We start from the raw sequence: 25,622 nt of genomic DNA, 5'->3' as shown, positions 1-25,622 counted from the left end.
ATTCAAGAAGCTGCATGCTAAATAAACAAAAATAAGTTTTACCGTTCCCTAAATTCCAAACTCTTTCAAGCTTCAAGCAGTGTAACGGTTCCAGTCATGGACTTAGTTATCACCCCAACTTCCTTCCTTACCCGCAAATTTGCAACATAAACCTTAACATGATTCTGCGCTTCTGGACCTTGCCGTCCCTTAGAAATCTTCATCTCCCCAGTTTCTGTTGTCATTATCACTGCCGTATTACGGTAACGAATTCCATCTGCCGTGAAAACTCCTGATTACTCAATGACTGTGGTCCCTTCAGCGTTTTGTTCAGTTGCAAGGTCTTGAATAAACCAAACAGCACTACCATTATCTCCTACATCATGTTTCAAATCTAACAACTGTTAATTTACAACGCTTTCATCTCTTGCGGGATCTAATTCCTTCTGCAATAATTTGGTGTGAAAGGAATGTCATCAGATTAGCAAACAAGAGACCTAACTGACTCCAGAATCGTTGAGGTGAAAAGTTTAAGCTTATTATCGCAAACTGCTCGGTCAATCTGGTGCTTAATGCTGATAGGAGAGCGGCAAGGGTATAGTCGGTGTCTCTGGACTCTGGTGAAATTGGGCCAGACGTACTGTTTTCATTTTTCCTTCAATAAAATTTTAACTCCAATGTTCCATGGCTTACAAATGAAAAATATTACTCCCACCGTCTAAGTTATAGTGGTGGATAAGTAGTTTTTGCTTGTCCTGAGTTCATATTTCTAGGTTATTTTCGACATATATGCTCTTATAAATGTTGCATGGGTATCACCGTAATTAATTCGGTGTCTCTAGCATTATTCGGTGTCTCTAGCATTGGGAATATAGCAAGGGATAAAACAAGAAACGAGATGAACCGGAATATATATATTTTTAATCTAAGATATTTCGGTTCTCCGCAGATATAACTTAGACTGAGGGAGTACCTATCAAGAGAATATTATTATTACATGTGAATGAAAATCAACTTTTTAAAATGAGAAATTTCATTTGTTGACGTCGAAATGGTACCGATTATTTTGTTCCCTCCCTTGAGAAAATTTGAATACCAATGTGCTGAAAGCTTTGGGTATCTCTTTAAATCCGGATCGTTGATCATATCCACATAATAGAGACCAAAATTTGAAGTGTAGCCGTCCAACAATTCGAATGAGTCTAGGAAACTCCATGTGAAGTACCCTTTTGTGTTGGATCCGTCCCTGCTCCAAAATGAATGATTATAATGATAAGTGAAAATTGTGAAGGAAATGGAAGACAATCACAAGAATGTATATTCTTCCTCAAATCTGTAACTGAGAAGTACAGATTAAAATCCTTTTAGAAAGAAAGTTTCTGATTGGAATACGAATTAAGAAAGACCCCTTAATCTACTTTTATACCAGGAGATATATGCAACACAGATATGATTAGCTTAACTTGAAAACTTGCAATACCATCTAACTATTCTTTGAAATTTTATGCCTATGTTTGTTTGTGACTTTGAGCTTAAAGGGGAAAGTAGATAGAGAGTGCAGTAAGTTAGTACCTCGCTGCATCAAGCAAACCTCCAATGTAACCTTTCAAGTAATTCACCCTCGACGTGTCATTCATTGATGTTTCACGCGGTGCACTTAACAGCCTTTGACCTGTAAAAATTTCTTTTTATAAAATTTGATCCTAAAAGCTTACATTTCTTTAACCATAGTTCGAGAACACGCTTTTTGCATTGTTTTTTTCTTCCCTATAACTATCAATTAATAATCATGTGAAATTGGGAGAACGGATAATCAATATCACTATTTCCTTGGTGAATGGCCGCGGATGTTACTATGGGAAGCTAATTAGTCTATAATAAAGACAATGGGAAGATGAACTTAGAGGAAGGAATACCATTTTCATGAATAAACATGAGGGGGTTTCCATAGAATTGCTTAAAATACTCCAGAACTTCTTGCATCCCCGATGGTGTAATAGGGAACTGAATCAGGACAATATCATAGAAGTTAAAAAGAAATGAAATACTAACTTCGTAGAATAAAAGTCAAACAATGTTTTCTTCCTTACTTCAGCAGGCAATACACCTTCTCCAAACCAATTAACTGCAATACGAGTGACATGTTAAAAACATAAAGCTTTTGGTTAGTCTTCTTACAAGTTGCAAGATAAATGAGGGAGGAAATTTTGCCAAATTTCTAATAAGGAAGATAATGAGTTCTTTTAGTTTAATGTAAACCAGATTAACTTACATATGTATTGGACAGCCATATCCAAAATCAAATCTCGTTGTTGGATCAGTAGACTCTCTGGTTTATCCTTTACTTTCATCGATATATAGTGGTTCATTCCAAAGAAATCACATGATCCCTTAACTAGTTTTGCTTCATGTGAAGTGAAAGAAGGAAGTCTCGACCCAACATTTCTCTTCATTGATTCAGGATAATCACCAAAAACAAAAGGCCTAGCAAACCTGAAATTAGACACAGATGAAATACATTATTCTTTCAAAACTTGGCCCGTGTTTATTTCCGTAGGTGAGACATACCAACCCAAGTAGAAATCATTGGCCCTTCGAGTTGATGCAATATCTTCTACAGAATTTTTTACAGGACTGAACCCAAAACCGAAGAGGTTGAATCCTATAAGTCCATGTTGTTTAGCCTGCATTATCAATGCTATATATCAAAATTATAACGAAAAATTAACTTGTGAGAAAGACATCCGAAGCTAGGAAATACCTGGTATTTGTTTGTTCTTATACAATCTTGCAGCTGATGCATGAGCTAGCAAACAATTATGAGTAACAATATATGGCTCTGTTGTGGAGTTACCACTTGTACAATTACGGGGCCCAAATGGAAAAGAACACCTTTGCGGCGGCAGAGTTCCCATGCCATAGGAAGCCCAAGCAAACACATTAGCCTCATTCATCGTTGTCCATGTAAAAACTCTATCACCAAATTCTTTAAAGCACACATCCACATATGATGTGAAGTCTTTCCTGAACCATTTTACACCAAAATAGCATTATCCAAGTATCACTGGAATAATCAATCAGAGAATGTTATAAAGCTAGAACACAGGTATTAGATTAAGATGAGGTAGAGAAGTACACAATCTTTCGGCTCAACCATCCTCCATACTCATCTTCGATTGCTTGAGGAAGATCGTAATGAAAAAGTGTAACATGAGCTTGAATTCCTAATCAAACATAAACAAATATATATGAGTAAGCCGATGTCAAAATAATAATAAATTAAGATATTGTCCTCTGATTTCGTAATGAACTCAACACGGTCATACCATGGCTGATAAGTTCATTGATGAGGTTGTTATAGTACTCCACACCCTTAGGATTCACGGGTCCTCTTGTTGGATATGGGTCAGGTCGGTGATGGAGGTTTTTAGATAACTCTCACCAAACTTAGTCGGTGGACCAAAGATTGGGATAAACCCAATTTTAGTCGGTTATGAGTTAAGATTATGATTAAGAGTTTTATGATAACTCTTAATTGGTTTACTTGATCCTAAATTCTAGGAACTTTGTGGACAAGTTATGAAACTAGTCTTGTAGGCTAAGTAATGTACCTATATAAATAACCTAGTAGAGAACCTAGAAAATTACACCAAAAAATTCTTCTTTCTCTCTTAGGGTTTATATGTTTTCTCCCAAACGATAATATATAAATCTCTTGTTTTTCCCGAGGATTCAACCTCGTTAAATTCTTGTCTCTTTTATCTTCTTTAGTTTGTGTTCTTTGCAATATTTGGAGTACCATTGTGTAGCTGTGCAAATCGCTTCCGCAGGGTTTTAGCGCAACAATTGGCATCAAGAGCTCGGGTTAGGTTCTTGGAATTTTCGGTATTCATAATATTGCATCGGGAGTATTTTTTTCTAAAGTTGTTTGAGGTAATTATGATCTCAAAGTTTAGTTTTTTATCTATATTTGGTTGTTTGTGAACAATGGTTGACGGGAAAGATCCAGTTGATCCGAAAGATCCTTTAGGAGAACATTCGGAGTCCACAAGTAAAGATAAAGAAACAAAAGAAGAAATACGACATTCTCATAGATCACAACTGAAGGTTGAAAAGTTCACCGGAACCAATAACTTTGGTTTATGGAGAACAGACTTAATGGATGCTCTTGTTCATCTTGACCTAGAAGAAGCTCTAGAAGGTCGGCCAGCGGAGATGTCTGACAAGCAGTGGAACAAAATGAATAAATTATGCCTGGGTTCGATTCGTGGGTGTTTAGCAACATCAGTAAGAGTTAATTATCAGCACGAGACTTCAGCTAAGGATCTCTGGGAAAAGCTAGAGAAGGAGTACCTTGTGAAGAACGTGGCTAATAGGATACATCTTAAGAGAAATTTGTATCGCTATAACATGAAGAAAGGTGCAACTCTAACAGAGCACCTGGATTCATATAATAAACTTCTTGCTGAGTTAGTTAACTATGATGAGAAGATCAACGACGAGTAACAAGATTTGTGTCTGATAAACTCTCTTCCTGAAAGGTATGAACCCGTGATTAAGGCTTTTATGCATGGCAATGATAAGATGACATACGCTGAGGTCACTGCAGCATTGCGTAGTGATGAGTTCAGGAAGATGGACCGTGAAGACCTGTAAAGTGAAGCTAACAATGACTTGCTTCTTGCAAGAGGTCGTTCAACAGACAGGAGAAAGAAGAATGGTGATCGTGGCAAAATGAAAGGGCGTTCAAAGTCAAGAGCGCGTCTGCAGAAGGATGAATGTGCATGGTGTCATGACTTTGGCCATTGGGCTAAGGATTGTACCAAGCGTAAAGATAGATAAGGAGATAACAACAAGACCGAGGTGAACATTGCTAAGGAAAGTGATGATTCAGATGTAGCTTCGGATTTCTCACTGACTGTGACACCATCAGATTGTATCGTAACTGACGGTACATGGGTACTAGATTCTGGTGCTACTTATCACATATGTCCTCATAGGGACTGGTTCTCAAGCTTCAAGAAGTTTGATGGAGAAGTACGTATGGGGAATAATCATACCTGCAGGGTGATCGGGATTGGTAGTGTTCGAATCAAGATGCATGATGGTATGGTTCGGGAACTGAAGGAAGTAAGGTTCGTACCTGCTATGAAGAAGAATCGGATTTCGCTCGGAACTTTGGAAGCTAAGGGCTACAAGTTAGTCGCTGAAAATGGCATTCTAAAGATAATCTCTGGATCGTTGGTAATCATGAAGGGGACAAGGCATCATAACTTGTACTACTTAACTGGGAGTACAGTAACAGGAGATGTGTCAATTTCTGAACACATCGAGACTGCAGCGATGGAGACCACGAAGTTATGGCATATGCGACTTGCACATCCAGGTGATAAGTCGTTATACTCTTTAATTCGTCAAGATTTATTGAAAGGTGTTATTGCCTGCAAATTAGAGTTTTGTGAACATTGTGTGAAAGGCAAGAAAACAAGAACAAGCTTTGGCACAGAAATCCACAACACTAGTGGAGTTCTTGATTATGTTCACTCAGATGTTTGGGGTCCCTCCAAGAATGCATCATTGGGAGGGAAACATTGGTTCTTGTCTTTCATTGATGACTATTCTAGGCGAGTATGGGTGTACACCATGAGGCATAAGGATGAAGTCCTAGAAGTCTTTGTGAGGTGGAAAAAGGCAACTGAGACTCAAAATGGTAGAAAGATCAAGGTATTACGTTCGGACAATGGTGGAGAGTACAAAAGTGATCCATTCTTGCAAGTATGTCAGGATGAGGGAATACAGAGGCATTTCACAGTTAAGAAGACACCGCAACAATATGGAGTAGATGAACGCATGAATCGTACTTTGCTGGAGAAGGTACGATGTATGTTATCTAATGATGGATTAGGTAAAGCGTTTTGGGCTGAGGCAGTTACATATGCGTGATTCCTCATTAATAGGTTGCCATCAGCTGCATTAGAAGGTAAAACTCCGATGGAGAAGTGGTATGGTAAACCAGCTTATGACTATGACTCAATTCATATCTTTGGTTGCCCTGCTTGGTATCATGTTAGTGAAAACAAGCTTGATAGCCGTGTTGTTAAAGGCATCTTTATGGGTGTGAAGAAAGGAGGGAAAGGGTTCAAAATTTGGAATCCAGTAGAGAAGAAGATAGTCATGAGTAGAGATGTTACATTTGATGAAGCGTCTATGGTAAAGTCTTGGGGTTCTCAGCAGGTGGAGAACAGAAGCACCACTACTAGTGAGCCTTTGCATCAGGTGGAGATTGATGCAACTCCACTAATTCCAGCTAAGTATGTATCTGTTACGACTACTTCGGAAGGCGTGACGTCTACAAGGGAGGTAACTACTGAAGTTCCAAATGATAGTGACGATGTTTATGAAGAGGAACATGAAGCAGTGGAAGATACAGAAGCTACGGTCACTGAGACCATAGCAACCAGCAAACCGAGAAGATCAATCAGGAAACCTGGTTGGATGAATGATTTTATAGCTTATGCATTACCAGTTGTTGAAGAAGGTATTCCTAATACCTATTTTGAAGCTATACACAGTGTACATCATCAAGAATGGGAAGCTGCTATGAAGGATGAGATGGAGTCTCTTTACAAGAATGGCACATGAATTCTTACGAAGCTTCCGAACAGTAAGAAGTCCATTGGGTGAAAATGGGTATATGCTAAGAAAGAAGGATCTCAGATGAATCAAGTACGCTACAAGTAAAGGTTAGTTGCAAAAGGTTATGCCCAAAAGGAAGGGATTGACTACAATGAGGTGTTCTCTCCAGTTGTGAAACACTCATCAATCCGAATTTTGTTGTCCTTGGTAGCACAGTATGATTTAGACCTAGTTCAGCTAGATGTGAAGACGGCGTTCTTACATGGTGACCTAGAAGAGGAGATTTATATGACTCAGCCGAGTGGGTTCAAAGTTGCTGGAAGAGAAGATTGTGTATGCAAGCTGAAGAAATCGTTGTATGGGCTGAAACAGTCTCCAAGACAGTGGTATAAGCGATTTGATCAGTTTATGATTGGCCAGATATACACAAGAAGTCACTATGACCATTATGTATACTTCAAGAAGCTACGTGATGGGTCTTTCATATATTTTCTCTTGTATGTCGATGATATGCTGATAACATCGAATAACAAGAAAGAGATTGATAATTTGAAGCAAAAATTGTCAACTGAGTTCGAGATGAAAGATCTGGGAGAAGCTAAGAAGATTCTTGGCATGGAGATTCAACGTGACAGAAAGAAGGGTAAAGTTTGTTTGTCTCAAAAGGCATACTTGAATAAAGTGTTACAGAAATTTGGTATCTGCGAAGGAACTAAATCTGTAAGTACTCCCCTTGGTCCTCATTTTAAGTTGAGTTCTGATATGTCTCCTACTACTGAAGAAGAGCGTGAGTATATGGCACAAGTCCCATATGCTAGTGCTGTTGGTAGCTTGATGTATGCGATGGTATGTACAAGGCCGGATATTTCACATGGAGTAAGTATGATCAGCCGTTATATGCATAATCCTGGTAAAGGACATTGGCAAGCTGTGAAATGGATTTTGAGGTATCTTTATGGTGCTGTTGATGTTGGCTTGGAGTTTGTGAAGGAAGATGGGAACAATCAGCTGTGTGTTGGTTATGTGGATTCTGACTATGCTGGTGATTTGGACAAGAGGCGTTCAACTACAGGGTATGTATTTACCTTGGCTGGAGCACCGGTTAGTTGGAGATCGATTTTGTAGTCTACTGTGGCTCTCTAAACTACTGAAGCGGAGTATATGGCAGTGACTGAAGCATTTAAGGAGGCTATATGGTTACAGGGTTTGCTAGATGACTTGGGTGTTGTGCAGGAACAACTGCCTGTGCATTGTGATAGTCTTAGTGAAATTTACTTGGCTAAGAATCAAGTGCATCATGCCAGAACCAAACATATAGATGTTCGATTTCACTTTGTTAGAGAAATTCTGGAAGAAGAATACATTATACTTGTGAAGATCGATACCAAAGACAATCCAGATGATATGTTAACGAAAGTAGTATCTGGGGTCAAATTTCGTCATTGCTCGAAATTGATCCACATTCTTCCGGTTTGGTGATACCCTTTGTGGTAGAGGTTCTTAGGAACCTTGTGGAGGCCTTCTAGCAAGGCCATTGAGTGAACCACGTTCAGTTTGATTCCTTGCAGAGGATACGTAGGCAGCCTATGGCGCAATCGAAGACAAAGGTGATTTTGTTATTGATCGTCTCATGCATGAATGCATGATCCGAGGTGGAGAATGTTGGATATGGGTCAGGTCGGTGATGGAGGTTTTTAGATAACTCTCACCAAACTTAGTCGGTGGACCAAAGATTGGGATAAACCCAATTTTAGTCGGTTATGAGTTAGGATTAGGATTAAGAGTTTTATGATAACTCTTAATTGGTTTACTTGATCCTAAATTCTAGGAACTTTGTGGACAAGTTATGAAACCCTAGTCTTGTAGGCTACGTAATGTATCTATATAAATAACCTAGTAGAGAACCTAGAAAATTACACCAAAAAATTCTTCTTTCTCTCTTAGGGTTTATATGTTTTCTCCCAAACGATAATATATAAATCTCTTGTTTTTCCCGAAGATTCAACCTCGTTAAATTCTTGTCTCTTTTATCTTCTTTAGTTTTTGTTTTTTGCAATATTTGGAGTACCATTGTGTAGTTGTGCAAATCGCTTCCGCAGGGTTTTAGCGCAACATCTCTTCCATCTGCATAAGCATAGAAATGATGTGTATAACATTTTTGAGGAAACATTTAAGTTTCTTTTGTTTCAAATGTGTACAAAAATCACAAATGAGTTAGATAGTAGGATCATACTTGGTATAAGCCTTGGCCATGAGATGGAAAATCTGTAGGCATCTAAACCTGTATCCTTCATGAGTTTAACATCTTCCTACAACGAACAAGAAAAATTACATTGATATGCCCAAATTAAGAAGCTGGGCTCTTTCAACTTCTAAAAGCAGACATTACAAACCTTATATCTGTGATATTGATCGGCAGCTATGTCCGCATTGCTGTTGTTTGGTATATTTCCTGAAATTTAAAATTGTGTTTCTTTTCAAAGCCAAAAATCTTAAGAAAAAAGTTCAACACACTTTATGTCTTGTTGTTGTATTATTAATTCTTTTCATGCTAAATATAAATTTACGAATCAGAAATCTACGAAAAGTGAAAAACACAAATTTTGGTCATGGGCGAGGCGAGGCGCCAACAACGCCTTTTTTTTGTCATGTCGCCTCGCGTTGGCGCCTTTTTTTGCTAGGCGCTGGTCCTAGCATAGTGGGCCTTTGGCTCCGCGCTTGCCTTTTACAACATAGAGAATGGGCTTAGACTGTTTTTGTATTGCACGAATCCAATGGGACTACAATCCACGTTTTGGCTGTCTTCGTTATAAAATTTTCACGAGGATATTACATTGTTACAACAGTGTCAAGGACATACAAAAAATTGATGCAGCATTCCTCCTCTTGCATATCCTTCTACTAATGAGAATAGGTATCCCAAATGCTCGGAGTTCTTCCGTCCTCATTCACAGCTCCTTCAACCTAAAATCATCTTAATTTTCATTTTCAACAATTTGGTGAAGTAATTTAACAAGTCATAAAAGAAAGGTACCTGATAAGCTGAGCTTCCTGCACCGAAAATAAAGTTTGGTGGGAAATCACTTCTGCTGAACCCATTCTCATTCTGACCAATACAAAATTCCAGAGAACTTACCAGAAGAAGAATGATAACTAGAGACCAAAACGTAGATGTACATCACACCCTTCCCATCTCTCTTTCTCTACTCTGTACTCTCATTAAATCTTATATATCTCATCTTCATATGGTTACTTTAGTATCCTCTGGCTACAAAATCACCAACAGAAAGATGCTATTTATGTGCTTCAAATGGGTCATGCTTTTTGATAAAAACAAATGGTATTTATATTCAAAAACTGTTTGCACTGCTATGAAATTCAACGAGTTGCATGCTAAATAAACAAAAATAAGTTTTACAGTTCCCTAAATTCCAAACCCTTTCCAGCTTCAAGCAGTGAAAAGGCTCCAGTCATGAACCTCAGACATTGGTGTACATCCAGACTGGGCCACGGGAACAGAAGTTGCACACTCACTAAGAGGATTTATCATAAACGGTTCATATGCAGTAATTAGAACATCGGTTCTAACTTCCTTAAACCGCAAATTTGCAACATAAACCTTGACATGATTCTGCGCTTCTGGTCCTTGCCGCCCTTTAGAAATCTTCATCTCCCCAACAGCTGTTGTCATTATCGCTGTCGAATTCCGGTACTGAATCCCATCTGCCGTGAAAACTCCTGATTGCTCAATGATTGTAGTTCCTTCAGCGTTTTGTTCAGTAGCAAGGTCTTGAAGAAACCAAGCAACACTACCATTATCTCCTACATCATGTTTCAAATCTAATAACTCAATTATGACGCTATGACCAGACGGGAATGACATCATCTGACCCATGAAACCCTGAGGTATTATAGATGGTTCATTCCGTCCATTTGAAATGTATCTATAACCATGACTGTTGGCATTGCGCTGCGTCAACTGCAATAAGCAAAAAACCTCCAGAGTCAAAAGTAACAATTTTGGCGGTAAAAACTTCAGTACATCAGAAGGCCTACAGGCTACAGCAAGTTCTCGTTACAAATGGAAGAAGACAACTATACCTGATGTTGCTGTTGCTGCATCTGCTGCTGTGGGTTACCAGCTCTCCTCGCACCCATTCTTTGTCCAGGCTTCCCTTGTCGCTGGAGTGGGTATGGCACCATAAAATTTGGGGCAACAGTTGGGGCTGGAAGCCATAAGCTGCAGGTTGCGGAACGAGGCCAGGACCACCTTGACTAGAATACATCTGTTGAGGATGAGGAGGTCTAGGTCCTCCAAGATGGTATGCAGCAATACCTGGGGGTAGGTAGAGGTGCCATCACAACAGGTGGTCGAGCTTGAGAAAATTGTGCCTTCAAAGATAAATTGGTAACTGGTTACTACTTTTTGGAATCCAAAATTATATAAACGTAAATTTTGAGTCTTTAAACGTAAATGAACGTAATCGCAACTCTAAACATCTACCACAGGGCCTGTTTTGAGTCTTTTGACAAACATGATTAGTGGGCGGATGGTGAGACGCAAATAAATAGTTTTTATCTATTATTATCTTAAACGTTAGCAAGAAACACTAAAACAAGAATACACAAGGCAACATCCAGGACTAGTAACATTCTACAGTGACTAACCATCATGAAGTCATAATGAGGAGAAGAATACACGAAAATACGCTGAATAAATACCATGTTTCCAATTAACTAACTAACCTGAAGTCTGGCCTTCCTGTCATCTTTACGCGGAGCCACAGCAACATAGAGAGGTTTCTGACAGATGATCTTCCCATTCATTTCATTCAGCTGGAACATTAAAATATGACATACATAATCTCAGTCGTGTAAGTGCTAACAGAACAAGTCAGCAAGATGCCATACAAAGAAAAGAAAAATCCACTTGCAGCTTTAGTAGCTCCCTCTGAGGTAGAAAAGGAAACAAATCCAGAACCCCTGCTCCGGCCTTGTGGATCAAGCATGAACTGAAACATAAAGAAGAATAATTACTTCAGTTAGTAGTACACCAACCTGGTCAGATTTTCAGTATTACATAAAAAGCCTAATGTATATCCAAGATGATGTGAGTACTGTGAAAATCCACACCTTGCAAGATGCTATAGTGCCAAACTCAGAAAACAACTCCTTCAGGTTTTCATCATTAATGGCATCATCCAGATTCTTTAGATAAAGATTAGATCCGTGTAATTTTTCCGCTGCATCATTTCTTTCCTGTTCAAATTTAGCTTTCAGCTCAGCCTCTCTTTCAGATTTTCTCTGTGCCCTCCCCACATACCAAACTTTGCCATCACTAAATGTGGTTCCTTAAGTTTCTCAACTGCAGCTGCTGAATCATCTAGGTTCTGAAAGTTGACAAAACCAAAACCTCTAGAATTCCCACTTGCATCCCTCATAATAACTGCACTAGTGAACTGACCATAAGGACCAAAAACTTTGCTAAGGTCATCGTCAGATGTAGATTCAGACAAGTTTTTAACATACACATTATTGAATTTTGGTGATCCATTTGCTAGAACTCTTTCTTGTCAACGAACAAAAAGACCTACACCATGTTTGTTTACTCCTGACTCATCTGAGTCGTCTGGATCTGAATCATCTGGATCTGAGTGAAATCACCTGACTCATCTGGATCTGAGTCGATATGTTTGTTTTGAGTCAGATCTGACTCATCTGACTCGGAAATAAGTGAGTCAGTGGTTTGGTCCCATGAGTCAGGGGTATTTTGTTACCTGACTCAAATGAGTCTGAGTCAGAGGTTATGTCTGAGTCAGAGGTCGAGTCAGATCTGACTCAAAATGGAAAACAAACGGTCTGACTGCTGACTCGGTCCGAGTCAGGGGTTGACTCAGATTCAGACGCCGAGTCAGCTACACAAACTTGCTTGTCATTTATCAACATCCCATTCAGACAGTTAATTGCATCTTGTGCAGATTCATCTCTGATAGATTTTCCATTGATGGGAGTAAAGTTTAGCGCCTGCAATGCAGTATTAGCTGCAAAGAGAAAGGACTTCTCAAATTAGCACCTACACAGGACATATTTAGAAACTAGTCAATGTTCAAAGAAAACTCAAATTCCATGTTCCACCAAAGTAAATATGATTCAATGGTTTAACATTTTGCAGAACTAAAAGATCAACACTGTGGGACACAAAGAAGAACTTTAGATCAAATACTTGAGATTGGTCAGTCCAAAACATCATGTCACTTCTTGCAATGCCTCGCACTATTTATTATCCCATAATCGAACGATTTTATCCCATCAAAACAAAAACAAAAATTCAACCATTATACAGTAATAACAAGATGGTCACACTTCCCTGGGTATTAACTATCAGTAATGCATAAACAAGCGATTCCAACACGAGGATAGGAAAACCACACAATACCCCCAAACAAGCAACAACATGTGTTAAAACATTTTCCACCGAGCATTTTGGGGTTTTAATTTGCATTCGAACCCACATTCCATAGAAATTGATAAATGAACTAAACCTACATGATATTGACTATCATCATGTCACATCTTGCAATGCATTCTCTCAAGATCATATGCCCTGCACTAACTATTATCCCGTAGTCGAACGATTTTATTTTTATCCCATCAAAACAAAAGCAAAAAAATCACCCATTGTACAGCAGTACTCATAATAACAAGATGGTCGTGTCTAAGAAATCAATAAAACAGTATTAACTATCAGTAGAGTCTAGATACATACACAACCAATTAACCACAACATGCAAAACCCCCAAAGTAAAACAAGAACATGTTATAAATTTATATTTGCCACTATATTGGGAATTTCGCATTCAAAGTTTCAAACCAATTTTCCATACAAATTGACCAAAATGAGGACTTAGAAATCAAACAAAAATCAAAATAATTTCTACAAAGTAAGCTCCCAAATGGGATCAACCAACACCACAAACTGTAAACAAAACCAAAAGAAAAACAAGAACCCCGACTTAACAACAACAAGAAAGAAGTATCAAGAAAAAGGAGTATGTAATGTTACCATCTCGATGGCTGTTGAAGTTAATATGAGAGAGATTCTTCTCATTTGATCTCTACAAACCCTGACAGATACTACAGGTACAACTTGACCTTCAAAGACCGATTTGATCAAGATCTCCTACATATAATGATGAATTAGTAAACCCTCCTCCAACAACAACTGTTCTTGTTGTTCTGATGATGGTGGCGGTTGGTTTGATTGAAGAGCAGGTGGTGTTGTTACAGTACCAGTAGAAGTATTCGCCATTGTGCAACAAGACAAATATTTCAAGACGAATCCAAATTGGGTTGTGCTTCTATTCAAAATATATTTTAAGGACTACCAAAGCATTTGCGTTACATTCCAAATTGTTTGCACTACTATGAAATTTAAGAAATTGCAAGCTAAAGAAAGAAAAACAAGTCCCTAAACTCCAAACCTTTTCAAGCTTCAAGCAGCGAAAAGGTTCCAGTCACGGACTTTGAAGTTAGCAGCAACAAGTCTAAAAACCTCAGACATTGGTGTACATCCAGACTGCACCGCAGGGACAGTCACCCCAGCTCCAACAGAATTTGCACTTTCACTCAGAGGATTTATCACAAACGGTTCATATGCAGTAATTAAAACATCAGTTCCAACTTCCTTAAGCCGCAAATTCGCAACATAAACCTTGACATGATTCTGCGCTTCCGGTCCTTGCCGTCCTTTAGAAATCTTCATCTCCCCAACAGCTGTTGTCATTATCGCTGTCGAATTCCGATACCGAATCCCATCTGCCGTGAAAACTCCTGATTGCTCAATGATTGTAGTTCCTTCAGCGTTTTGTTCAGTAGCAAGGTCTTGAAGAAACCAAACAGCACTACCATTATCTCCTACATCATGTTTCAAATCTAATAACTCAATTATAACGCTTTCATCCCTTGCAGGATCTACATAGGCTTCTTGATGATCAGGAACTTGGCGGACATCACTCACATCCTGAAATTCGACAAAATATAAAACTACATTCAGTAATCTTCTTCAAATATTAATTATAAAGATGTAATTGAAACTGAAATTGAAAATCTGATTATTACCTGGAATCTAAGAGGGAAACAAGTGGAAATTGCACCACCAAACAATTGACGCTCAACACAATTATCTCCTGGCATCTCTTCTGCAGTTTGCACCTTCAAAAACCCAAATTCTTAACGATAACGATGCTTCTGTAGAAGAATTCGATGTTAAGAAAAGGTTTTTATATAGAATTATTAAGAGCTTAAGATTGAAGCTACTTACTCCTGCTTCAAATTCAAGCAGTTAGTTTTCTGGCGGTTGCGTTTTTCTCACGCAGGAACTATTGCCATGACTGTTTTAAGCAAGTGCTTTATAGAAAATTGTTTAAACCGCCGTGTTGGACCGTTATAACGATTAAAACGGTTGTGAAAACGTCTTCTGTGCCGTTTATTTCATATTGCTTTTTGGCTAACAAGAAAATGGTGGTTTCAAGCGATGTAGTTAATATCGGATACCGCCATACCAGTTTGTCTCGGACAGGATACACTGATACAATATTATATCGGGAATATTTCGATTTCAAATATGGTTCAATACCGGTTCTAAATTTTGTATCGAACAATTTTTATAATAAACATTTATTTCACACATCGACTTAAGATAAAAGGGTATAGCAAGCTGAAATGTTTAATCATTCATGCATTTTGTCGACTCGGTACGTGGAAGGAAACGTAACGAAGGTTAGACGAACATCATGGTCTATGTCCAAAGTCCTAACTACTGCCAGTGTTCCACGTGTTTCAAAATCTCAGTACATGAAAAAAAAAAATTAGAAAGACAAGGTATGACTACATGGTAAGATGTGTACAAAGAAAGCAAGAAAGGATAGAAAAAGGGAGTACGTCTCTCTATCATCTCCGCTCTATCTTTCCGTTTATTTCGTCTTTTTTTTACTTGTCTTTTTTCTGTTGTTGAAGACCGAGAAGTGTTAGAGAATCGGAAACTCAGCTTTTATTTTTCCTGTTATAACATTGTTTTCTGTTTATAATTTTGGTTAAACTTGTAAAGTCTTGTATGCTAAGCTACGGCAGTTGTAAACACACATATATAAACAGAGTTGTATTGTTTGGTTTTCTCATATCGGAAAACCTATTCAAATCTAAATCATGTCTTGGTATCAGACAGGTCGAACCAATTACGACCTGTTTTTAGAGTTTTCTTTTCTTTTCTCACCCACAGCCTCTATATCTTCTTTTCTATGGCTACCACAGTTGTTCAATCTATCGGATGTTAATCAATCCGTCGGTTATTCTTATTCCATAAAATCATATAAATAGAGTTACAGGAAAATCTGGGAGACTTTATTGCATATCGTATATTCTCCCAGATAAATAAGGTAACAGAAATATATTGTCTATTACACCCCCTTAGTCATAACGGGAGAGGAGCACACGTTAAGACTAGAACGAAAACGAACAAACAATACTCGAGGAAGGCCCTTGGTGAAGATGTCTGCATATTGACTGTCAGAAGGAACGTGCAAAACATGAATCTCACCGATACGTACACGCTCTCGTACAAAATGAATATCAATCTCCACATGTTTAGTGCGTTGGTGCTGGACAGGATCCCCTGACATGTAAATAGCACTAGTGTTATCACAGTAGACAATTGTGGCACGACGTAGAGGGATGTGAAGCTCGAGAAGTAAGTTGCGTAACCAAGTAGTTTCAGCAACGGCATTGGCAACTCCTCGGTATTCGGCTTCCGCACTGGAACGAGATACAGTAGCTTGTCGTTTGGACGACCAAGAAATCAGGTTGTCTCCAAGAAAGATGCAGTAGCCAGATGTCGACCGACGAGAGTCCGGGCAACCCGCCCAGTCAGCATCAGAGTATGCAGTCAAGCCCGTGATAGGGGAAGCGGAGAGAAATAAGCCGTGATCAAGAGTGCCTTGAAGATACCTGAGAATACGCTTAATAGCTTGCATGTGTATCTCCCTGGGATCATGCATAAATAAACAAACCTGCTGCACGGCATATGAAATATCAGGGCGGGTGAACGTCAGGTATTGAAGAGCCCCGGCCAAGCTTCTGTATAAAGTCGGATCCTCGAGTGGAGGGCCAGATGTAGTACTGAGCTTCGGTTGTGTATCAACAGGAGTAGTGACTGGGTTGCAGTTCGTCATTGATGCACGAGCAATAATATCTTGTGCATATGAGGACTGTGATAGAAATAATCCTGAATCTGAGCGAGTCACAGTAATACCCAGAAATTGATGTAACGCGCCAAGGTCAGTCATAGCAAATTCACATTTCATCAACCCAATGAAACGCTCTAAAAGTGCATCATTAGAAGCGGTTAAGACAATATCATCCACATATAATAATAAGTATGCAGTGTCCGAACCAGAGTGATAGACAAAAAGTGACGGATCACAAACACTTCCACGAAAACCGCAACCAGTAATAAATTGTGCAAACCTTTGAAACCATGCTCGAGGGGCTTGTTTAAGGCCATAAAGAGACCTACAGAGGCGACAAACATAATCAGGATGAGCGGAATCAACAAAACCTGGTGGTTGATGCATATATACTGTTTCAGCCAGATCACCGTGAAGAAAGGCATTTTTGACGTCTAGTTGACGAATGCCCCAAGAACGAGATGTTGCGATACTGAGTACAGTGCGTATAGTCGCTGGTTTAACAACCGGACTAAACGTCTCAAAACAATCAACTCCAACCTGTTGAGATTTGCCATTGGCCACTAGTCGAGCCTTGTAACGTTGCAAAGTTCCGTCAGCGTGAAACTTGTGACGGAAAAGCCACATTGACCGAATGATATGAGCGTTACTAGGGCGAGGAACCAGCTCCCAAGTGTTGGTCATAATCATAGCATTATATTCGTTCTTCATGGCAGCATTCCAGTTTGGGTCCCTAAGTGCATAAAGATGAGAACGGGGAAGAGGGGAAATGGGAATTGTGGATTGGACATGAAGATTGAGTTTTTGGATGGGACGGAAGATGCCCCGGGAGGCCCTGGTGGTTGGACGGGATGCCGCTCGAAGCTGTGGGCAGGAAGGTGTGGCTTGGTGAAGTGGGCTGGAAGAGGCAGGCACAGAGATGGGCTGAGTTTGTGAGGTTGTTGGGCTGTCGAGGGAGATGGGCTGTATAGAAGTGGGCAGAGGAGAAGTGGGTTGAGTGGAAATTGGCTGAGTAGAAGTGGAAGTGGGCTGGGTGGAAATGGGCTGAGAGGGATAAGCTAGCCTGCGGTGTGGAGGAGTGTACAAGGTCGAAGGAGATGGGCCTTGTTCAGGAGGTGGAGCGGAATTGGGCGTGGGTACAGGCTCAACAGAATTTGAAGGCACAGGTGATGGATAGGTGGAGGAATCTAGGAATGAATAGAGAGGATGGGTTTGTGGGTCGTGAGTATGGGAAGAGCTTGGACAAGAGGAAATAGAGAAGGGAAATACGTTCTCATCAAACGTGACATGTCTCGAAATAATGATTTTGTTTGTGGAAATGTCAAGACAACGATAACCACGATGATTGGGTGGAAAACCAAGAAAAACACACTTAGTGGAGCGAGGAGCAAGTTTGTGTGGTGTGGTGGAGGAGAGATTAGGGTAGCAAAGACAACCAAAAATGCGAAGATGAGTATATGTGGGTTGGCGTCTATATAAGATGGACATTGGGGATTGGAAATTGAGGAGTCTAGTAGGAAGAATGTTGTGGAGGTAGACAGCCATAAGGAGAGAATAAACCCAATATTTGGGAGGAACGGAGGCATGAGACATTAGAGTACGAGTGATATCATTGATTCGGCGAATCATGCGTTCAGCCTTACCATTTTGAGATGATGTGTGAGGACACGAGAAGCGAAAAACCATGCCATTTTTACTAGAAAAGTTGTGAAAAGTGGAATTGTCAAATTCGCGACCCATGTCGCATTGGAATGATTTAATTTGGCGTTCGAATTGAGTTTGAACAAAAGATTGGAATTCCAAAAATTTGGTGAAGACTTGGGATTTTAATTTTAGTGGAAAAACCCATAAATAATTGGTGAAATCATCCAAAATAGAAGATAATAACGAAATCCCGTATCTATATTCAACGGAGACGTCCATAAATCACTATGAATAATATCAAAAGGAGCAATACTAGTAGACTGAGAGTCATAAAAGGGAAGACGAACATGTTTGCTAATTTGACAAGAGTGACAAAGATTTGGAGAATTATCCTTATTACATTGAATAAAAGATTTTGTGCGTAAAGTATCGAGGACAGCTTTGCCAGGGTGGCCGAGGCGACTATGCCAAACGGTAGGTGAGCATACGGCAAGAGAATATTGGTGAGGTGGTGGCGAAAAAGAGGATTGCACGGCGGAGGTGGTGATGGGATAGAGCTCCCCAGAACTATCACATCGGAGAATAGTCTTCCTCGAACTCAAGTCCTTCACAGAAAAACCATAAGGATCAAATTCAACAGACACATGATTATCAGTGGTAAATTTTCGAACAGAGATTAAGTTTTTGATGATGGAAGGGACGACAAGGGTGTCGTTGAGGTGAAGGGTGTGAGTTGGAAGATTTATGTACTTAGAGCCACTAGCAGTTACCGGAATGCTATTGCCATTTCCCACCAAGATAGAACGAACATTACTAGAATTAAAAACTTTTTGTAATGTACCTGGATCCGAGGTGATGTGAGAGGTTGCTCCGGTGTCCATATAGAAATCATCATCAGGTGTCCGAATGCTCATAGAGCTGTAGGCTTCGGCGATATCTGACGGTTGTAGGTAGTCTGTGGTCGGAGCAATGTAGGCTTGCGGTGATCGACCGGCAGTAGGATGGCGACCACGACCCCGTCCTCTACCACGGTTCTGGCGACCTCGTCCGCGGCTGGCAGGTGAAGCAGCATTCCAGGGAGAAGCCCAGTAGGGAGTAGCCGGATATGGGCCAGGTGCAGCAACGTTCCAGGGAGTAGCCGGATAAGCCCAGTGTGGGTAAGGAGGAAATGGGTTGGGCGTTGGGTTAGTAGTGGGCTTCTGTTCGATTCAGTAGGGAGCTGCGGTTGAGAAAGCACTGGGCCTGTTGGATTTGGAAGCAACGGCGCTGTGCGATCCAGACTTTGTTGATGACGCTGTGCAACAACAGGAAGGTGATGGGAGGTGTGCGGTGTTCCGGCAGCAAGGGCAGCATGAGTATTTGATGTAGATTGATGTTCACGGCGAATCTCTTCAGTGCGTAGTTGAGATCGAGCAGTGTCAAACGATGGCATCGATTGTTGAATGAAGGAGGCAACAGTATTATATTCCTCCGGAAGTCCATTGACAAGCTGGATAACTAGTCGTTTTTCATCCATTGGAAACTCGAGGTCACTCAATCGACTGGAGAGTGCCTGTATCTTATCACAATAATCATCAACGTTGTTACAGTCAATAAATCTTAGATTGACAAACTTACTTTCAAGGCTGGCAGTGCGGTTTCCTTTGTTGTCTTGGAAGATACGTTTGAGATGATCCCATAAATCCTTCGCAGTTTTTCCAGTTTTGAGAACAGTCAGCATCAGATCTTTGGTCATGGTGGAGAACATCCATTGACGGCATAGGGCGTCAAGCTGTAGGATGGTGGCATCGTCAAGATCTGGTGTGGGGGAAGAACTATCTATAAGAAAAAGGAGGTTGTGCGCTTGAAGATGAAGTTGAAATAGGAGAACCCATGAAGAGTATTCGTCTTGTTTGATATCTAGTGTAACAGGGATCAAAACTTTGATGTTGGAAACGGCGAAAGCCGGATGTAAGGTGTTTTTATTACTCGGTAAGGATCGATTGTTTGCCATTGATGATTATTGGTGTTGTTGGTGTTTTTAGAGGAAGAAGAAGGAGGACCGTTTTTGGCCTCGTGATACCATATCGGATGTTAATCAATCCGTCGGTTATTCTTATTCCATAAAATCATATAAATAGAGTTACAGGAAAATCTGGGAGACTTTATTGCATATCGTATATTCTCCCAGATAAATAAGGTAACAGAAATATATTGTCTATTACAATCTTCATCCACTTTTTTTTCAACCACATCCGACTCCACTACGACTTCCTCAATGTCTTCTTTCTCTGCCACTTCTTCTTTAACCCTAGATCAGGTACCATTCGAGCGTCTTCATGGTGCTGTTTCAGAGAAGCTAACGGGTCACAATGTTTTGCTATGGAGAGCTCAATTCATACCCTGTTTACAGGGTTATGATTTGGAAAAGTTTGTTGATGGTTCTTTTGCAGCTCCACCGGCTCTGATTAACGAACTTCCTAACCCACTTTTTTTGTCTTGGAGGCGCACATACAAACTCCTTCTTGGTTGGATAATGTCATCTCTTACTGCTCCTATCCTGGCCAAAGTTAAAGCATGCGACACTTCTTTCTCTATCTGGTCCAAACTTGATGCTCTTTTTGCATCTAAAACAGATGCACATCTTATTCATCTCAAGGAATCTCTTTCATCTATGAAGAAAGGTAACTCAACCATGTCCGATTACTTTCAGTCAGTCAAAAACATTGTTGACTCTCTTGCTGCCAGTGGTGTTGACGTTTCTGACAAAGAATTCAGGCATTATGTTGTTAAGGGACTTGATTCGTCTTATGAGTCAATTGTTAGTTCTTTAATCACCACGATGGGTGTTATTACAACTGATGCATTTGAGTCTATGTTGTTGTCTTATGATCTCCGTGTCGCTGCGCAAAATCAGGTTGCTCTCTCTCAACCACTTGCTAATGTTGCATTTGTGAAAAGTCATGCCGATGCTCCTCTTACAAGAGACGGCAAACCAGCTGTTGTTTGTCAGATATGTATTAAACCTTTTCACAATACTCGGGATTGTCGAAAAATATTGGATACGGTGACTTATCCTCCTCGTGACAAAAGACCACCGCCAAAGAATACTGCCAATAGGGGTAGACTGCCCTCTTCTAATGCTCCCGCTGCATATGCTGCTTCTCATAAATTTGTTTATGCCTATGATTGGCTCCCTGACAGTGGTGCAACAGATCATATAACCAATGATCTCAGCAATTTACATACTCGTTATGAGTACAATGGACCTGATCATATTCGAACTGCTGGAGGTTCTTCGTTGCCAATCTCACATACTGGTGATGGTATTCTTGCAACTCCCACTCGTAAGTTTCTTCCTCCTAATGTTCTTTATGTTCCACATCTCTCCAAAAATCTATTATCTGTCTCTAAATTCTGTCTTGACAATAATGTCTTCTTTGAATTATATGACTCTTTTTTCCTTGTGAAGGATCGCCAAACTGGGGAGGTAGTACTTCGAGGAATTCTTAATAAGGAGGGACTTTATACCCTTCTTCCGGTTTCACCTGTTTCTGCTCTTGTTGGTGAACGTCCTTCTTTACAAACGTGGCACTCTCGTCTAGGGCATCCAATGCTCAAAACAGTCAAAGTTATTGTCTCTAAGCACAGTTTACATGTTTCTGCTTTTACATTCTCTATGTGTCGGTCATGTTTAGCTAATAAAAGTCATAAACTTAGTTTTCCATCTAGCACTACAGTTTATGAACATCCTTTGGATCTTATTGTTTCAGATGTTTGGGGTTCTGCTCCGCTTTTATCTAATGAAGTTTTTCGGTATTATATTATTTTTGTTGATGCTTTCAGTCGTTTCACTTGGATTTATCCTATGCACACAAAATCTGATGTTATTGGTATTTTTGATGTCTTTTATCGCCAAGTGCAAACTCTCTTTGGTAGAAAGATAACAAAATTCCAAACTGATAATGGTACTGAATATAAGAAACTCAACAAAATTCTACAATAAAATGGTACCCAACATCGTGTAACTTGTCCCCATACATCTGCGCAAAATGGTCTTGCAGAAAGACGACACGGTCACACAGTTGAAACTGGCTTAACACTCCTATCCATGGTTTCCGTTCCGCCTCGTTATTGGTATGATGCTTTTTCTACTGCCACTTTTATTATGAATCGTGTTCCCTCAGTTCCTACAGGGTGCTAAATCTCCATATGAGTTGTTGTTTACTAGAGTTTCGGATTTTCTTTCTCTCCGGACTTTTGGTTGCTTATGTTTTCCTCATCTCAGAGATTATCGATCTAATAAACTAGAACCTCGGTCATCTCCTTATGTTTTTCTTGGATATTGTGCAACTCGCAAAGGCTACAAGTGCTTGCATATTCCTTCTGGTCGGGTTTATTGGTCGCGTCATGTTATTTTCGACGAGTCATCGTTTCCTTTTGAAGGTTCCAACTCGTCAGTACTAACATCGTCCCCTGATCCCTCACAAGTAATTTCTTCTTCCCTTTTCTTCCCAACTTCTACAGTCGTGTCTTCCACTCCTAGTTCTGCTGTTATTTCCGTCCCTCCTGCCAAAGTTTCAGCCAGCTCTACTGATGTCTTGCAGGTAACCCCAGCTGCTAGCTTGCCAGAGTTTGTTGAGCGACTGCAGTCTCCAGCTGGTTCTCGTTTATTGTCAGCAGCTAATCCTCCCACACTTATTGCCACACGACTATCTCTGCTAGACACACCTGCTGCCACTACTGTCCCAGATTTATCTCTGCCAGACACGCACCTACCACTGCCTGGCACAGCTCTGTCGCCTGTTGAAGTTTGTCGTCATAATTTGTCTTCGGAAGTTCAACAGTCACTGTCTTTGGAAGTTCAAGAGTCTCTTCCGTTATCACCTGTTTTGTCTGCATCTGTAACCAGCTCACTTTTTGAAGTTCAAACATCTCTTCCATCAGGTATCTTCCCAACAGTAACAGACCATCAGTCCCCTGGCAGTATTGTATTACGTGCACCATTGGATCCTCCAATTTCTTCAATTACTTCAACGACCCCATCTTCCTTGGCTTCACGACCACCAACTCAAAATGATCTTTCTATGATTACACAGGGCAAGGATGGTATCTTTAAACCAAAAGCTCTTTTAGCTTCCAACTATACAACAATCACTGATGCTTTCTTTGAGCCGACTTGTTATTCGCAAGAAAAGCAAAATCCTTAATGGCGCAAGTCCGTGGATGACCAGTATAATTCTCTTCTCCAAAATGGCACTTGGTCTTATGTTAAACGAACTCCGGACATGAATGTGGTAGGCTGCAAATGAGTGTTTCGTGTCAAACGTCTTGCTGATGGAACTATTGAGCGGCACAAGTCTCGACTAGTGGCTCAAGGTTTTCATCATCGTGAAGGGAATGACTATGGAGAAACTTTTAGTCCAGTCATAAATCCTTGCACAATTCGAGTTGTTCTTACTTTAGCTCATACATCTGCCTGGCCTATTCGCCAATTTGATATTCAAAACGCATTTCTCAATGGTTTTCTTACAAAAGAGGTTTATATGAAGCAACCTCCTGGTTATACTGATCCAAATTATCCTGATCATGTTTGTCGGTTGCATAAATCCTTGTATGGCCTTAAACAGGCACCGAGGGCGTGGTATACTCGTCTTAATGTATTTCTTCAACAACTTGGTTTTGTTACTTTTCGAGCAGATTAATCTTCTATATTTATTCGTCGTTCGACTATTGATGTTACTTATCTTCTTGTCTACGTTGACGACATTATATTGACAGGATCCTCATCTTCTTATTTGCAACATCTTATTGACACTCTCCACAAAGAGTTTTCCCTAAAAGATCTTGGAGAGTTGTCTCTTTTTCTTGGCGTTGAAGTTACAAAAACAAAAGATGGCTTGTTTCTCTCTCAGCATCGTTATATAGAAGATTTATTGGAATGTTCCAATATGCAAGGAGCAAAGCCTGTGAGTACTCCTTTTACTAAATCTACAGAGTTAAATCCACAGGGTGGAGTTCCTTTGAAAAATCCCACTGAATATCGAAATCTTGTTGGCGGTCTTCAGTACTTGTTGATCACACGGCCTGAACTTGCCTTCTCGGATAATAAATTATGTCAGTTTATGCAACATCCTACTGACAAAAATCTTCTTCTTGTGAAGCGAATATTGCGTTATTTACAAGGTACTTCTTCCTATGGTATTACTCTCCGTCCCTTTTCTTCTTTGAAATTGAATTTTCAATCCTACACGGATCTTGATTGGGCCGGTGATCCAACTGATAGACGTTCTACTAATGGTTATTGTGTTTACTTAGGATCAAATATCATTTCATGGAGCGCTAGAAAGCATAAAACAGTAAGTCAAGTACTGAAGCTGAATATAAAGGACTTGCTATTTTTACTGCTGAGCTTATGTGGATTGATTCTCTACTCAAAGAACTTCAAGTTCCTGTCTGCACTCCTCCTGTTTTATGGTGTGATAATATTGGTGCTACCTATCTTACTCTTAATCCCATATTTCATGGTCGTACTAAACATATTGAAATCGATTATCATTTTGTTCGTGAAAGAGTTCAACTTGGCCAGTTACTTGTTCGCTTTGTCTGTTTAAAGGATCAGGTTGTTGATGTTTTCACCAAACGGCTTTTGCGAGATCGTTTCTCTTCTCTACGCTTTAAGCTTACGTTTCGGATCACCCGCTTAGATCGAGGGAGGGTGTTAGAGAATATGAAACTTAGCTTTTATTTTTCATGTTACAGCATTGTTTTCTGTTTATAGTTTTGGTTAAACTTGTAAAGTCTTGTATGCCAAGCTACGGCAGTTGTAAATGATAGACGCATTTATGTGTGTAATTTGTCCTCAATGTTCTGTATTGTTAGTACTCGATTTCGTACTTATTATGGTGTTTTGTGTGTTTGTAGGTGTTTTTTTTTGGAAATAAATATTGTTGGAAAATTCGGCTCGAAAAGTTGCTCGGAGCACCCCAGAGGACAATTACTATGCGGACCCCAGTTTTGGCTAAGGGACACCCACTGCTATGTGTAGCCCAAATTTGTCATTACCACCCACCTGATATTCGCACCCCAAGCTGTTGGATAAGGTGCACCCTTCTTCATCATTTCAAATTCGAGTTTTGGCGG

At 40.0% G+C, this 25,622-nt stretch overlaps 2 protein-coding genes and 1 pseudogene across 4 annotated transcripts; all 3 read right to left on the bottom strand.

The window, feature by feature from the left end:
- Positions 1–65: 65 nt before the first annotated feature.
- Positions 66–9,835, bottom strand: LOC113311607 (beta-glucosidase 11-like). The gene is made up of 15 exons (XM_026560425.1): positions 9,823–9,835; positions 9,650–9,768; positions 9,521–9,579; positions 9,009–9,072; positions 8,827–8,924; positions 3,306–3,373; positions 3,116–3,203; positions 2,741–3,003; positions 2,548–2,677; positions 2,252–2,472; positions 2,070–2,104; positions 1,896–1,983; positions 1,552–1,651; positions 1,038–1,225; positions 66–271 (listed from the first exon to the last, which is right to left on the bottom strand). The coding sequence occupies exons 1-15, from the start codon at positions 9,833–9,835 to the stop codon at positions 66–68; spliced, it is 1,740 nt and encodes a 579-aa protein (XP_026416210.1).
- A 228-nt stretch (positions 9,836–10,063) lies between these two features.
- Positions 10,064–13,924, bottom strand: LOC113311606 (annotated as a pseudogene).
- An 18-nt stretch (positions 13,925–13,942) lies between these two features.
- LOC113310432 (ran guanine nucleotide release factor-like) lies at positions 13,943–14,985 on the bottom strand. 3 transcript variants are annotated; one of them, XM_026559119.1, is made up of 3 exons: positions 14,936–14,985; positions 14,734–14,826; positions 13,943–14,635 (listed from the first exon to the last, which is right to left on the bottom strand). In XM_026559119.1, exons 2-3 carry the CDS (start codon positions 14,806–14,808, stop codon positions 14,108–14,110), a joined length of 603 nt encoding a protein of 200 aa, XP_026414904.1. In that variant the 5' UTR covers positions 14,809–14,826; positions 14,936–14,985; the 3' UTR covers positions 13,943–14,107. The 3 variants fall into 3 exon arrangements, with proteins under 3 accessions (XP_026414904.1, XP_026414903.1, XP_026414902.1); XM_026559118.1 differs by having other exon boundaries at positions 14,734–14,862; positions 14,936–14,983; XM_026559117.1 differs by having other exon boundaries at positions 14,734–14,954.
- Between the last annotated feature and the right edge of the window lie 10,637 nt (positions 14,986–25,622).

The sequence above is a fragment of the Papaver somniferum genome, chromosome 9 (genome assembly GCF_003573695.1).
Source record: "Papaver somniferum cultivar HN1 chromosome 9, ASM357369v1, whole genome shotgun sequence".
NCBI classification, from domain to species: Eukaryota; Viridiplantae; Streptophyta; class Magnoliopsida; order Ranunculales; family Papaveraceae; genus Papaver; species Papaver somniferum.
This window is presented reverse-complemented; position numbering and strand designations above follow the sequence as displayed.

Bases quoted from the DNA above. Each gene is read 5' to 3' on its own strand.
- LOC113311607 (XM_026560425.1), bottom strand. The intron at 3,004-3,115 runs GTACTTCTCTAC...AAAATGGTTCAG, and splicing joins TGGTTGAGCCGAAAGATTGT to GAAAGACTTCACATCATATG. The intron at 2,473-2,547 runs GTATGTCTCACC...GTCTAATTTCAG, and splicing joins AATGATTTCTACTTGGGTTG to GTTTGCTAGGCCTTTTGTTT.
- LOC113310432 (XM_026559119.1), bottom strand. From the start codon at position 14,808: ATGCCAGGAGATAATTGTGTTGAGCGTCAATTGTTTGGTGGTGCAATT. The intron at 14,636-14,733 runs GTAATAATCAGA...GTCGAATTTCAG, and splicing joins GTTTCCCTCTTAGATTCCAG to GATGTGAGTGATGTCCGCCA.